Source organism: Hyaena hyaena, unplaced genomic scaffold (assembly GCF_003009895.1).
Source record: "Hyaena hyaena isolate Hyena2069 unplaced genomic scaffold, ASM300989v1 scaffold_130, whole genome shotgun sequence".
NCBI classification, from domain to species: Eukaryota; Metazoa; Chordata; class Mammalia; order Carnivora; family Hyaenidae; genus Hyaena; species Hyaena hyaena.
Window position 1 is genome coordinate 2455264 of NW_024080762.1, and position 16239 is coordinate 2471502.

The window sequence follows — 16239 nt, forward strand, 5'->3', positions numbered from 1 at the left end:
AAAAGGAAGATTATTCTGGGGACAAGCTTAGTGGAATCAATCTGAAAAATAGCTTTGCACTAATAATATTCCGGGCCTGAGTTACACAGTGCACGTTAACCACAGGCAGCTGTTACAGACTATTAAAAAGCAGTCCAGACACTTCCATATGCTAGTTTTATTTCCTTTTTCTCTCATTATTACTTTCACTTCTTTTACCTTTCTTCCTTGCCTATTTCTCCTTCTCATCGTTTTTCAAATCATTTTTCTTTCCCTGTGTACCTTCTCCTTTTTCCCTAACTCTCCTCCTCCCTTCCTCTACTATGACCCTTATCAGCGGACATTTGGGTATTACTTCCCCATTTCTCCATCCTTCTAACATGCGAGGCAGTTTGTAAAACACTTTGACATAAGTGTTCTTTATTTTTTTTAAAATTATCATTCTACCCACATTGTACTTCTGAAGTACTGTCAAACAACAGTAAAAGTATTTGCTATTCACTATGATTTGGTTGCTATTTTAAAAATCTGTCTAGTGCTTTAGAAGTTTTTTGATAGATTGTTAGCTCTCTGACAATTGCAAGTGTCAAGATTTGGGGGAAAAAAACCCACAATATTTCTCAAAAGTTCTATCATGGTTCCCGGAATTCCAGGAATAGTCCATTTTTTATGACTGTGTCTCCTAAAAGGGAATATTAATGCTACAGTTGACTTATGTTTAGCTTACCTCTGTCCCATTTATTTTCTGCATACTAAAATGGCTCAGTCTAAACAGTACATAGTATTTCCAGAGTGTAAAATTGACAACTGGATTTCCTTGAGGATCAATTGTCAACTGGTCGACGCGGCGGAGCTGAGCTAGCGCATTAAATTGCTGCAGCATTACAAGGTTTGTTTCCTTGAATTTAAGGTGCTACAAAAATAAAACACAAAAATGCTGAACATTGAATGTGACCATCTTAAAACGTTAACATTAAAGCTTCACTGATCATTCTCCCAAGTAATCTGTAAACTTCAGACTTAGTTAATGTTTTCAATTGCATTCAATCAACGGAATCTACTAAACGTACACAATATTAATCCATCTAATGCATCAATGGTGGAATCCATTAATCAGCGCAGTACTGAATTCAAAGTGATTTCCCACCTGCAAACGACATCCCCCACATACTAAGATTCACAAACGAAGATTCTTAAAATTGTATAAATATACAATAATCCAGACTTTAGGCATTACTAACATTTTTTATGCTTTACACCAAATTTAAGTTTCCAAAGAAAAGATTCGAAGTAAAACTTGCAGAGCTTTAAAAATATAGGATTCAAAATTCTTCTGAAAAAAAAAAAAAACAAAAAAAACTAGTTATTCATTATTAACTGCATCTTGCTAATTACTATGCAGGCTAGTTCAATTGGGTATGAGAAAAGAAAATCAATAAAATGGAAAGGCCGATGTAAGTGCTCTTTCTGTGAAATTGGATGCTCTTTTCTTAACATATTGTCTCCACTTCTATCTATCTTCTTTAGGAAGGATGATGTGGCATAAGAAAAATACACTATAAAAGGAGAAGTGAGGGAAAACACTTGGCTCACAGAGAAAAGCATAACAATAATAAAGACTCAAGGGAGAACTCACAGTTTCTGCAAAGAGATACTAATACATAATACAATAGTATGCTAAAAAGCTAACTGGAAAAACTGGAAAAAGCTAATTTCTCAAACTAATTTTCAAAATTTTTAATTCCAGTATAGTTAACATGCAGTGCTATATTAGTTTCAGGTGTACAAATACAGTGATTCAACAATTCTATACAATACTCAGTGCTCCTCATGATAAGTGTACTCTGAATCCCCATCGCCTATTTCGCCCATCCCCACCCACCTCTCCTCTGGCAGCCATAAGTTTATTCTCCATACGTAAGAGTCTGTTTTTGGCTTTGGTCTCTTTTTTCCCTTTGTTTCTGGAGTTCCACATATGAGTGAAGTCATAAGGTATGTCTTTCTCTGACTTATTTCACTTAGCATTATATTCTCTAGAGCCATTCATGTTGTTTCAAATGGCAAGATTTCATTCTTTTTATGGGTGACTAATATTCCAGTGTATGTATGTATGTATCACATAAATATCATATATATATATATATATATATATATATACACATATGTTTATATATATATATAACATCTTTGCCCATTCATCTATGGATGAACACTTGGGCTGCTTCCATAGTTTGGTTATTATAAACAATGCTGCAATAAACATAGGGGTGCATGTATCTTTTCAAATTAGTGTTTTGTATTCTTTTTCTTTTAAATGTTTATTTTTGAGAGAAAGAGAGCATAAGAGGGGGGCAGAGAGGGGAGGAGAGGGGATCTGAAGCAGGCTCTGTGCTGACAGCAGTGAGCCTGATGTGGGGCTTGAATTCACTTGAACCATGAGATCATCAACTGGGCCAAAGTCAGATGCCCAACCAACCGAGCTACCCAGGTGCCCCAATATGCTTTTGTATTCTTTGTGTAAATACCTAGTAGGGCAATTACTGGATGGTAGCACACTTCTATTTTTAATTTTTGGAGGAACCTTCATACTGTCTCCCACAGTGGCCGAACCAGTTTGCATGCCCCCCCTAACAGTGCACAAAGGTTCCTTTTTCTCCACATACTCTCCAACACTTGTTTCTTGTGAATTTTTTTTTCAGTGTTTATTTGTTTTGAGAGACAGTAGAGAATATGATCAAGGGAGGGAGGGGCATAAAGGAAAGAGAGGATCCCAAGCAGGCTCTGTGAGCTCACCACAGAGCCCAATGTGGGGCTTGATCTCAATGAACTGAGATCCTGACTTGAGCCAAAATCAAGAATCAGACGCCCATCTGACTGAGCCTCCCGGGCGCCCCTGTTTCTTGTGTTTTTTATTTTAACCATTCTGACAGTTGTGAGGTGATATCTCATTGTATTTTTAACTTGCATTTCCCTGATGATGAGTGATGTTGAGCATCTTTTCATGTGTCTGTTGACCATCAGTATGTCTTCTTTGGAGAAATGTCTGTTCATGTCTTCTGCCCATTTTTAAATTAGATTATTTTAGGTGTTGAGTTGTAGTTTGGATACTGACCCTTTATTGAATATGTCATTTGCAAATATCTTCTCCCATTCAGTAGGTTGCCTTTTAGTTTTATTGACTGTTTCCTTTGTTGTGCAGAAGCTTTTTATTCTTAGGTATTCTCAATAATTTATTTTTGCTTTTGTTTCCCTTGCCTCAGAAGACATATCTATAAAGAAGTTGCTTCGGCTGATGTTAATGAAGTCACTGCCTTTGTTCTCTTCTAGGATTTTTTTGGTTTCAGGTCTCACATTTAGGTCCTTAGTCCATTTTGAGTTTATTTTTGTGTGCAGTATAAGAAAGTGGTCCAGTTTCATTCTTTTGCATGTAGCTGTCCAGTTTTCCCAACAACATTTGTTGTAAAGACTGTCTTTTTCCCATTGCATATTCTTGCCTCCTTTGTTGAAGATTAATGGACTATATAATAGTATAATTTCTGGACTCTCTATTCTGTTCCATTGATCTCTGTGCCTATTTTTGTGCCAGTACCATACTGCTTTGGTTACTACAGCTTGGTAGTATATCTTGAAATCTGAGATTGTGATACCTTTAAGTTTTGTTCTTCTTTTTCAAGACTGGTTTGGCCATTCAGGGTTTTTTTGTGATTCCATACAAATTTTAGCATTGTTTGTTCTAGGTCTGTGAAAAATGCTGGTGGTATTTTGATAGAGATTGCATTAAATCTGTAGATTGCTTTGGGTAGTATGAACATTTAAACAATATTTGTTCTTCCAATCCATTAAGCACAGAATACCTTTCCATTTCTTTGTGTCATCTTCAATTTCTTTCATGAATGAGTTTTCAGAGTACAGGTCTTTCACCTCCTTAGTTATTTCTAGGTATTCTATTATTCTTGGTGCCACTGTAAATAGGATTGTTTTCTTAATTTCTCTTTTTGTTACTCCATTATTAGCATATGGAAATGCAATGGATTTCTATATATTGATTTTATATCCTGAGGCATCACTGAGAGTTTGAGGACTTTTTTCATGAATGGCATTATACTCTGTCAAATGCTTTATCTACATCTATTGAAATGATCATATGATCATTTGTTGATTGATTTGCAAATATTGAACCACCCTTGCATCCTGGAAATAAATCCCACTTGATCGTGGTGAACAATTTTTTAATGTATTGTTGGATGTGGTTTACTAGTATTTTGTTGAGCATTTTTGCATCTATGTTCAGCAGAGATATTGGTCTGTAACTCTCTTTTTTATGTGTAGTGTATTTATCTAGTTTTGGTATCAGGGTAATGCTGGCCTTGTAGAATGAACTTGGAAGCCTTCTTTCCTCTTCTACTTTTTGGAATAGTTTGAGAAGAATAGGTAGTCACTCTTCCTTAAATGTTTGGTAGAATTCACCCGTGAAGCTGTCTGGTCCTGGACTTTGGTCTGTTGGAAGGTTTCGATTATGATTCAACATCATTGCTGGTAATCAGTGTATTCAAACTTTCTCTTTTTGATTCGGTTTTGGTAGTTTATATGTTTCTAGGCATTTACGCCTTTCTCCTAGGTTGTCCAGTTTGTTGGCATATAATTTTTCACAATATTCTCTTATAATCCTTTGTATTTCTGTGATGTCAGGAGTTAGTTCTTCTCCTTCATTTCTATTTTATTTGAGTCCTCTCTCTCTCTCTCTCTCACTTTCTCTCTCTTATAAATCTGGCTATAGGTTTATTAATTTTGTTGATCTTTTCAAAGAACTAGCTCCTGGTTTCATTGATCTTTTTCTACTGCTTTTTGTTTCTATTTCATGTATCCTGCTCTATTATTTATTGTTTCCTTCCTTCTACTGGTTTGGGGTTTTGTTTGTACTTTTTCTAGCTCCTTTAGGTATAAGATTAGGTTGTTTTAGATTTTTCTTGCTTCTTGAAGTGGGCCCTATTGCTCAAAACTTCCCTCTTAGAACAGCCTTTTCTGCATCCTAAGGATTTTGGACTATTGTGCTTTCATTTTCATTTGTTTCCATGCATTTTTTCATTTCATCTTTGATTTCTTGGCTGACCCATTCACTGGTTTTTAGTAGCATGTTATTTAACCTCCATGTTTTTGTGTTCTTTCCTGATATTTTCTTGTGGTTGATTTCTAGTTTCAAAGTGTTGTGATCAGAAAAGATGCATGGTATGATGTCAGTCTTTTTGAATTTGTTGAAACTTGCTTTGTGGCCTAATATGTGATCCATTCCAGGAAATGTTTTGTGTGCACTTGAAAAGAACGTGTACTCCACTGTTTAGGATGGAATGTTTTGAATACATATGTTAGATACATCTGGTCCAATGTGTCCTTCAAAGTTGCTTTTCCCTTGTTGATTTTCTATTGGGGTGATGGATCCACTGATGTAAGTGGGGTGTTAAAGCCCCCTAATGTTATTGTATTACTATCGATTACTTCCTTTATGTTTGTTTTTAGCTGCTTTATGTATATGGGTGCTTCCAGGTTGGGTGCATAAATATTTACAATTGTTACATCTTTCTGTTAGAGTGTTCCCTTTATTATTATATAGTGTCCTTCTTTGTCTTTTGTTACCGTCTTAGTTTTAAAGTCTGTTTTGTCTGATATAAGTATTGCTACCCCAGCTTTCTTTTCACTTCCATCTGCATGATACATGCTTTTCCATCCCTTCACTTTCAATCTGCATGTGTCTTTAGGTCTAAAATGAGTCTCTTGTAGGCAGCACATAGATGGGTCTTGCTTTATTTGTCCATTCCTTCACCCTACGTCTTTTGATTAGAACACAGTCCATTTACATTCAAGGCAATTACTGACAGGGATGTACTTGTTGCCATTTTGTTGTATGTTGTATTATTATTGTATTAATTGTATTATTATTGTATTATTGTATTAATGTATGGTTGCATTAGCAGTTCTTCCCTGTTCCTTTCTTCTCTTGCTCTCTTCTCTCACAGTTTGCTGATTTTCTTTAGTGATATCCTTGGATTCCTTTCTCTTTATTTTTTGCATATCTATTACTGGTTTGTGATTTGTGGTTACCATCGGATTTATACATAACATCTTATGCATATAGCAGTCTTTTTAGGTTGACATCTGCTTATGTTTGAACCCATTATAAAAACACTTAATTTTTACTCCTCTCCTTTCCACATGTTAGGTAAATTGTGTCGGACTTTATATCCCTTTGTGAATCCTTTGGTTGATTTTTATAGATATACTTAATTTTATTGTTTTTGTGCTTTCTACCTTTCTTACTCCTGCTTATAGTCTTTCTGTTCCACTCAGAGAGACCCCTTTAACATTTCTTGTAGAGCTGGTGTAGTGGTGCTGAATTCTTTTAACTTTTGTTTGTCTGGGATATTCTCTCTCCTTTTATCATGAATGATAGCCTTGCTGGATAGAATATTCTTGGTTGCAGGTTTTTTTCTTTTGGCACTTTGAATATATCATGCCACTCCCTTCTGACCTGTGAAGTTTCTGCTGAAAAAGTCAGCTCATTTCCCTTGTATGTAACTGGTTTCTCTTCTGTTGCTTTTAAAAGTCTCTCTTGAGCACTACTTTCTGCCATTATACTTACTATGTGCCTTGCTGTGGGCCTTGTTTTGCCAGGTGTTTGCCAGCGATGCAGTAGCACAGAACTGCAGGACACTCTCCCCGTGTTGTCCCCTGAGAAGCTTCTATTGGTGGGCAAGGCCTACGGTCTGACTCGATATCAGACTCCAGCCCATTGCTGGGGCCGCAGTGAGACTGCTGTGTGTGGTTATTCTCCCCTCTGCCCATGGCAGGAGTCACTCTGGAGTGGTGCTGGCCCCTTTCGAGGCTGCTTGCACAGTGCCAGGCTTGTGGCACCACCTTGGGTGGGCTCTGGCCACAGCTGTATTGGAGGCAGCAGGTCTATAGGAGACTGCAGGTGCAGGGCATATGGTGCCAGCAAGGTCTGCATCCACCCACTATAGGAGGGGACCTGTGGCCACCCAGGATGCCTCTTGCCCAGGCCAGGATGGAGCAGGCATGTCCGCAGAAGCACGTGGGGCTGGGGCACACTGCTCACAAGCTAGGTGGAGAGTGTTGGTGCCGTGCTAGTTCCTGCAGGGGTCTGTGTATCCAGGCTGTGGGGTGGGGGATGGGAAATGGCACCTGCCTGCTCTTTGGATCTTGGAAAGGTCTCCAAAAGATCCCTGTCCCCTCCAGCACATGTTCTGAGACTAGTAAATAAATCTTCCCCGTATATCCTGGGGAAGTTTTCAAACTGCTGCTTCTATGCTGTGTATCAGGACGGTTGTTTGTTGTGCTGTCTCTTTAAGGGTGGGAACTTAGTGTCTTCTAGCCCTCTGGCTCTTCAGAGCTACACCTACTGGTTTTTAAAGTATATCTATTGGGGCACCTGGGTGGCGTAGTCTGACTTCAGCTCAGGTCATGATTTCACAGTTCGTGGGTTCGAGTCCTGCATCAGGCTCTGTGCTGACAGCTCGGAGCCTGGAGCCTGTTTCAGATTCTGTGTCTCCCTCTCTTTCTCTCCTGCTCTCTCTCTCTCGAAAATAAATAAACATTTAAAAAATTAAAGTGTATTTATTTAATTTGAGAGACAGAGAGTGTAAGCAGGAGAGGGGCAGAGAGAGAGGGAGAGAGGGAATCCCAAGCAGGCTCTGCACCATGTGGGGCCCGACAGGACTAACTGTGAGTTCGTGACTTGAGTGGAAATCAAGAGTCAGATGCTTAACTGACTGAGCCACCCAGGTGTCTCAAAAATTATTATTTTTTAAAAAGTAATCTATACATAAGTTTATTTGGTCAATGCACGAACTACTACCCAAAGCTAAAAGACAAGGTTCCCATTTCAATTAGATATTTCAACTCAATAATCTCTAAAGAATTTCAAATTTTCCCATCTTATAAAGCAGGGCTTGACAGCATTTTCTGAAAAAGCTCACATAGTAAATATTTTAGGTTTTGCAAGCCTTACAGTCTCTGCTGCAACTACTCAAAGCAGCCATAGGGAATATGTAAAGAGATGAATATAGCTATGTTCCAATAGAGCTTTATTTATGGACAATATTTGAATTTCATGTAATATCCATGTCATGAAATATTAGTCTTTGATTTCTTCCCCCAACCATTTAAAAATGCAGAAACCATTCTTAGCTTGTGGAAAAATAAATAACAGGCAGCAGGCCAGATCTGGCCCAAGTGCCACAGGTTTGCCAACACCTGCTCCAGAACAATCTCTTAAAAATCTAGTCACATCAAGGGGCACCTGAGTGGCTCAGTCCTGCTTTCTCTCTCTCTCTCTGCCCTTCCTCTAGTCACTCTCTCTCAAAAAAATAAACATAAAAAAATATAATCACCTTAAAATTTCAAATTGTTACTTCCCAGAGATTTAAAATGGTTATTCAAATCTTCATCAGTAACTTCTTTTAGATCAGCTGGTTTCCACTTTGGACTCTGGTCTTTATCTGTGAAAGCTGTCCTAACACCTTCATGAAAGTCATCGTCTCCCACACAAGCTTGACTCAACTGAAATTTCCAAGTTAATACTTCTTGCAAGGTCTTTGAAGATCCCTCCATGAGTTGCCTTAGTGTGACCTTCAGGGATGTTGGAGACCTTTTATTAATTCCTTTCAACTGTTCTAAGGCAAAAGATGAACCATTTTGCAGTACATTTTCATTAACTTGCTCCACACTATTGGCTGAGAACCAACTGTTTATTTGTTCATGTGGTCCTCAAGTGTAAAAGACTTGTCTTGATCAGTCTTGGACTTCGGATGGTAACCTCGAAGACAGCTGCAATATTTTCGTTTGAAGGAGATTTTTAGGGCTAACCAATCTTCTAACATGCCCAACTTTTTACAAGCCACAAAATGTGTCGCAATTCCTGCCGGGTACACATCTCTTCCTTTCAGCCTGAATCCTGTTAGTGCAAGGAAGTAACCAGGTTTTCCTTGAAGTCATGGCAAGAAACAACCTCCACCCATATCAGGAAATAGTCCAATTGCTGTTTCTGGCATCGCAAAGAGAGACTTTTCAGTAGCCGCTTGGAATTGCTCATGGACTGAGAGACCAACTCCCCCACCCACTGTAATTCCACGAATAAGTGCAGCATATGGTTTCTGGCAAGAGTCGGTGGCATTGTTCAGCATATATTTCTCCCTAAAGAAATCTTGAGCTATCTTCTGGTTTGCCTTTCCACCTTCTGAGATCACTCTGATATCACCCCAGCACAGAAAGACTTTCCACTCGCTCCTTATGGAAGGATCAGGACAGCTTCAGGATCTGGTTCCCAATTCTTTCGCTGTGGGAGACGTTTGCCAAATCGTATGAAGATTCAGTGCGTTTTAGGAACTTTGGTCTGTGTTGTGTCATCACTCCTGCACGACCTTGTTTCCAGCAGCATTTCTCCTGCTGCCTCTGTGCCCAGATAGTCTAATTCTGGAGGTGCAGGTCCAAGGTCATGGCACCTCCAGGTTCAGTCTTCAGTCTCATGAAGTCCCTTCTCCTGGTTCCCAAAAGGCTGTCCTCTTGCTTGTCTTCCCAAAAGTTCCAGTAAGATATCAGTCCTTTTGCGGGAATTAAACCTGGACGTGAGCCTCCACATGTCCCGCAGCCCCATCGTGAAGACACCCATGAGCCTCAAGTCTACAATTATTTTAACTGTTGTTAGGTGACTGCTGTAAAAATCATATATGTACATACATGTCCCGTTAATACCAGGTACAGGACATGAATACATAAGACAGGATTATGTGAGGCCCTCTTGAATGCTTTATAAAGTAGAAATATATAGTTTGAATAAAATATAGTAGAAATATATATAGTTTGAATAAAATTATATTAGTCCTTTATACTCCATAAAGAATAATTTTATAGAGAGATAATTTCCAATATTAACGGAAAACTGCAAGGCCATTTATGAATACTAATTTAAATCCCAGATCCAGAAAATCAACACAAAAGCTTAGTCTCCCCGCCAGATAGAACCTGCATAAATAAAAAATCAAACAGGCCTTTGGCCTGAACACACAAGTCATGACTGAGAATAGTTCAAATACACCACTAAGAAGAAATGTTTACCAGAGAATTAGGAAATTTAATCTTCAATTTGGGAAGCACTTGGACGATTTCATCAAATTCTATGAAAGTGAAGGACACCGTTGTCACCATCCCTGCCGTTTGGACACTCCAATTCCGATCCAGAGATTCCAGTGCTCCTGAGCCGTACAGGGAAAGTGTGTCCCCATCCACTTCGACAAGGTGCGTGTCTGTGACAGACAAACCTTGTAAAGCATTGGTGAGTCCTGAGTCCAGAGACCTGGAAAATGCAACATACAATTTTATTTATTTATTTATTTATTTATTCATTCATTCATTCATTCATTCATTCATTTTTTTAATAGTTTATTGTCAAGTTGGTTTCCATGTAACATTCAGTGCTCATCCCAACAAGTGCCCTTCCTCATGCCCATCATCCCCCTTCCCCTCTCCCCCACCCCCATCAGCCCTCAGTTTGTTCTCAGTATTTAAGAGTCTCTCATGGTTTGCCTCCCTCCCTCTCCCCAACTATTTTTCCCCTTCTTCTCCCTCATCATCCTTCATTAACTTCCTCCTAATCCACTTATATGTGCAGACACATGCTATCTGTCCTTCTCTGCCTGACTTATTTCACTCAGCATAACACCCTCAAGGTCCATCCATGTTGCTACAAATGGCCAGATTTCATTCTTTCTCATTGCCATGTAGTATTCCATTGTATACCACATCTTCCTGATCCATTCATAAGTTGCAACATACAATTTTAAATGAAAGTCTTATTATGCAGAGTAAATAAGAGACAATAAAAACCTGTTGGAAAAGGTATTTGAAATTTGAAATTTTATGTTCATTTTTTTTGTTTCAATAATTAAGCCCAGAGCACCAAAGACTAAATTTCAATAGAATATCTAGAAGTTTTGTATTCTTCTGGTTATATCTTTTAATTCAAAAAGAGGCGCAAGTGAACAAACAATAACACTTTAACCCAAACTGTTTATATCAATTAAAGATAATTGACAACTTATTTAGTTTTAAAACAATTGATTCAGCATATCATGGATATCTTTTCATGTTAGAACAAATATGTTTTCCTAATCTATAAAGTATTCCACTATGTAGCTGAAAAAAACCTCCACATTTTATAGAACACTGTTTCTATAATAAGAACCATGTAATATAAAAATATATTTATAAAACACTTGGGAAGACACATAATTACTGTTAACAATAGTTTACCTCTCAGAAGTTAGATTAAGGGGTAAGTTTGACTTTCTATTTTTGAATACCTCAATGTTGTTTGAAATTTTGTAATTATATACTACAGTTATAAGCAGTAAAATTAAGGACAATTTCCTCCCCATTTTGAAATTAAAAATGACGAAAAACAATCCAATATTTAATATCTGTATCTGTACACACACACACATATTTATGTATTATTTATGTATTATATGTATTTATATATACATATACACACATAAATGTAATACACATAAAATCACTTCATGTATTCTACTGAATATGATAATTGTTACAATTTCCAACGTAGGAGCCACATTTTCTGTAAAAGGTACCCAAATGTTAGCCAGAGAAGAAAAGAAATAGCTCAATCCAACTCAAATTTTTGGATTTGTGAACAGAGATATAACTATTTAATTTGCCTAATCACAAAAGTCAAAACAATGGTTGGCTTTTCTTCCATGGGTTTTCATTCTGCTATTTTTGCTCTCAGGCAGTATTTATTCACCCCTACTAATATTAGTACTTTGCCTTCCTTTGTGCTCCTAATAACTTTTATATACTCCTCCAATATATCAGTTCTCATACTATATCATAATTATATGCTTACAATTTGCCTTCTTCATCAGTAAATTCATTGAAGCTAAAGACAATTTTCTCAACTTTGGGGACCTGGGGCCCAGCAATGGGAGTTTCACAGTGTATATTCAACAAATGAATTATTAAAGATCTTCACATTTTATAATGCTGATATTGGAGGGAAGACTAACAAACCATTAACCTTGTTGGCCTATTATATTTTACTGGACTTATGTGTACTTATTTCAGAGGCACCGTTAACTTGTAACACATCTATGTATAAAAAGACAAGCTGGGTGATAACATTAGTCAATTCTAAGTGAATATGCAACCAAGAAAATATAAAGAGGCTTAATTTCTGCCACTTTAGTGCTTGAGACAATGATTATTATATGACAGCAGTCAGACATTCAACATGCAGTAGTATATGAATACACTTAGATGATAAATCCAATAAAGGTAAAGGATGATAACAGAACAAAAATCAGACAGAGTTAACAGTTCCTTACATCGTGCTTTGTGTGATAGCTTCAGGCTGAGCTATGTAGACCATACAATCATTTCTGGAGTTAAGTAAAAGAAAGGAGTTATACTTCACTGCCATTAAACTCTGGAAGGCTTGCTGTGAAGAGTGCATATCCGTCACAGCACTTACCACATTGCGTGGCAATTACCTGCGTACTTGTCTGTCTCTCTTACCAAACGTTATGATTCTTGAGAGCTCCAACTTTGTCACATTAGTAGATCTAGCATCTAACACAGCTCCCAGCACATGCTGTGGTCAATAAATATCTCTTGGATGAATTAATGAAGTGAGACAATTAAAAAGTTTTTAATGACTATCTATTGAATCTTATGAAGCATGTTCTGACTATAAGTTGTGATTTGCACAAAGGGGCAGAATCAGCGATATACAGACACAGAATAAGGGTGATATAGAATCCTGAAGAAGTAAGGTGAAGGCGAGGGGAAAAAAAACTAGCTAGTTAATGTAATGATGTCTACATTAATGCCATGATACTAAGTTCATTTTAAGGAAAAATGGGGAATCAGAACTGTGTACCAAAAACATGAATAAATCCTTTGAAAAGTGGTATTCTCTATTATGGACTTGGACGTGTCTTGCCTTTTTCTTTTCCATATGATTAAAAGTTAAAGAACATGGGGCGCCTGGGTGGCTTAGTCGGTTAAGCGTCCGACTTTCGCTTAGGTCATGATCTCGCGGTTCGTGGGTTCGAGCCCCGCGTCGGGCTCTGTGCTGACTGCCAGCTCAGAGCCTGGAGCCTGTTTCAGAGTCTGTGACTCCCTCTCTCTCTGACCCTCCCCTGCTCAAGCTGTCTCTCTCTCTCCTAGAAATAAATAAAACATTAAAAAAATTTTTAAAAAAAAGTTAAAGAACATAAACTCCAAGATAAGTCTTTCATCAGAAAGGAATTATTTGTTTTGTATAAAGGTTTGTCAAGCAAACTGTTGGGAAAATAAGTGAAATAATCAATAAGCGCAGACTCAGCAAAACAGTAATATGGTTACAAAAGAAAGCAGAAGTAATTTCTATCTTGTATAGATCTCACATGGGTGTTCTGTAAAAAGACAAATGGAAACTTTTCTGGGCTACAAAAAGGTTTGTTTTTGTCAACAGAAAATGTAGCACCTGTTAAACAGGGCATATAGTATCTAATTCACTTCAGTTATTATCTGAATGAGGCTTGAAGTTAGCCTCAAACTCTGGCCAGTGTGGACTAGAGCAACCTGTTCTTTGGGGGACAGGTTTTTTTCTTAATGGTTTGCATAAAAAGTGACTTGGGAAGTTTGCTAAAAATATTTTAAAATATTTAAAAACTGGATTGTTCTTCCAGTTTTCCTTGTATGCTTGGAAGCTGTGTCCACGTCTTTAATCATACATGCATACATCATATTATTTCACTCGTTCATTCATTCATTGAGTCACCAAACATTTACTGAAAGCCCACGATACATAGGGCACGGTGCTAAGGAGTCTGGCACAGGCACATAACTCCTCTGTACTGATAAGGACAGTATGGAGTTTATGGACGAGTGCTGAATATATCAAACCCTTCCTCACTCTCATAGGCCTCTAGTCCCCAGAAACAGAACTGACCTAATCATACTCTGCAATTAATTTAATAAACACATGGAATATAATTTCTAAACTGAAATGACCTCAGCCTCTTATTAAACACATAGGTTTATCTGCCAAGCTTACAATGTGTGAGGTATTATGATAGGCACTGGGGATATAAAGATAAATTAAGACGTGCTCGCCCTTACCGTATATGGAAGACCTACAGCTGATACCATCCTCAATGGGGAAACACTGAGAGCTTTCCCCCAGAGGAACAAGGATGTCTTCCCTCACCACCGTGGTTCAACATAGTACTAGAAGTCATAGCCTCAGCCATCAGACAATAAAAAGAAATAAAAGACATCCAAACTAGCAAGAAAGAAGTCAAACTTTCATTCATTGCAGATGACATGATATTCTACATGGAAAATACAAAAGACTCCACCAAAACTCTGCTAGAACTGATACATGAATTCAGCAAAGTCACAGGATATAAAATCAATGTACAGAAATCAGTTGCATTTCTATACACCAATAATGAAGCAGCAGAAAGAGAAATCAAGGAATCGATCCCATTTACAATTAAATCAAAAACCATAAGATACCTAGGAATAAACCTAACCAAAGAGACAAAAGATCTGTACACTGAAAATTATAGATAGCTTATGAAAGAAATTAAAGGTGACACAAAAAAATGGAGAAACATTCCGTGCTTATTGATTGGAAGAACAAATATATTAAGATGTCTATACTGCTGAAAGCAATCTATACATTCAATGCAATCCCTATCAAAATTATGCCAGCATTCTTCACAGAGCTAGAGCAAACAATTCTAAAATTTGTATGGAACCAGAAAAGACCATGAGTAGCCAAAGTAATGTTGAAAAAGAAACCCAAAGCTGGAGGCATCACAATTCCGGACTTCAAGCTGTATTACAAAGCTGTAAGCATCAAGACAGTATGGTACCAGCACAAAAACAGACACAAATATCAATGGAAGAGAAGAGAGAACACAGAAATGGACCCACAAATGTATAGCTAACTAATCTTCCACAAGGCAGGAAAGAATATCCAGTGGAAAAAAGACAGTCTCTTCAGCAAATGGTGCCGGAAAAACTGGACAGTGACATGCAGAAGAATGAAACTGGACCACTTACACCATACACAAAAAAAATTCAAAATGGATGAAAGACCTAAATGTGAGACATCAAACTATCAAAATCGTACAGGAGAAAACAGACAGCAACCTCTTTAACCTCAGCTGCAGCAACTTCTTACTAGACATGTCTCCAGAGGCAAGAGAAACAAAAGCAAAAAATGAACTACTGGGACCTCATCAAAATAGAAAGCTTCTGCACAGTGAAGGAAACAATCAACGAAACTAAAAGGGAACTAACAGAATGGGAGAAGATATCTGCAAAAGACATCAGATAAAGGGTTAGCATTCAAAAATCTATGAAGAACATAGCAAACTCAACACCCAAAAAGCAAATCACCCAGTGAAGAAATGGGCAGAAGACATGAGTAGACACTTTTCCAAAGAAGACATCCAGATGGCTAAGAGACACATGAAAAGATGCTCAACGACACTAATCATCAGAGAAATACAAATCCAAACTACAATGAGGTATCACCTCACACCTGTCAGAATGGCTAAAATGAACAACTCAGAAAACAACAGATGTTGGTGAGGATGCAGAGAAAGGGGAACCCTCTTGCACTGTTGGTAGAAATGCAAACTGGTGCAGCCACTCTGGAAAACAGTATGGAGGGTCGTCAAAAAATTAAAAATAGAATTACCATATAACTCAGCAATTATACGACTAGCTACTTATCCTAAGAATACAAAAATGCTGACTTGAAGGGTGCATGCACCCCAATGTTTTTAGCATCATTATCAACAATAGCTAAATTATGGAAAGAGCCCAAATGTCCATCCACTGAGGAATGGATAAAGAAGACGTTGTATAAATATACAATGGAATACTACTTAGCCATCAAAAAGAATGAAATCTTGACATCTGCAATAACATGGATGGAACTAGAGTGTATTATGCTAAGTAAAAGAAGTCAGTCAGAGAAAGACAAATGTAATATGATTTCACTCATATGTGGAATTTAAGAAATACAGATGAAGGAATGAAAAAATAAGATAAAAACAGAGAGGGAGGCAAAGCATAAGAGACTTTTAAATACAGAGGACAAACTGAGGGTTGCTGGAGGGAGGTGGGTGAGGGATGGGCTAAATGAGTGATGGGCATTAAGGAGGGCACTTT

The 16239-nt window shown here is 37.7% G+C and overlaps 1 protein-coding gene and 1 pseudogene across 2 annotated transcripts in view; both read right to left on the reverse strand.

Annotated features, from left to right (window-relative positions):
* LRRC49 (leucine rich repeat containing 49) overlaps window positions 1-16239 on the reverse strand; it is a 154706-nt gene that overhangs the window by 23640 nt on the left and 114827 nt on the right. For both annotated transcript variants that reach the window (XM_039237857.1, XM_039237858.1), the window contains 2 exons: window positions 10105-10342; window positions 707-892 (listed from right to left, as the gene is read on the reverse strand). In XM_039237857.1, the coding sequence (XP_039093788.1) occupies window positions 707-892; window positions 10105-10342 (424 nt within the window). The remainder of the gene's footprint in view (window positions 1-706; window positions 893-10104; window positions 10343-16239) is intronic.
* On the reverse strand, window positions 8383-9643 carry LOC120235496 (annotated as a pseudogene).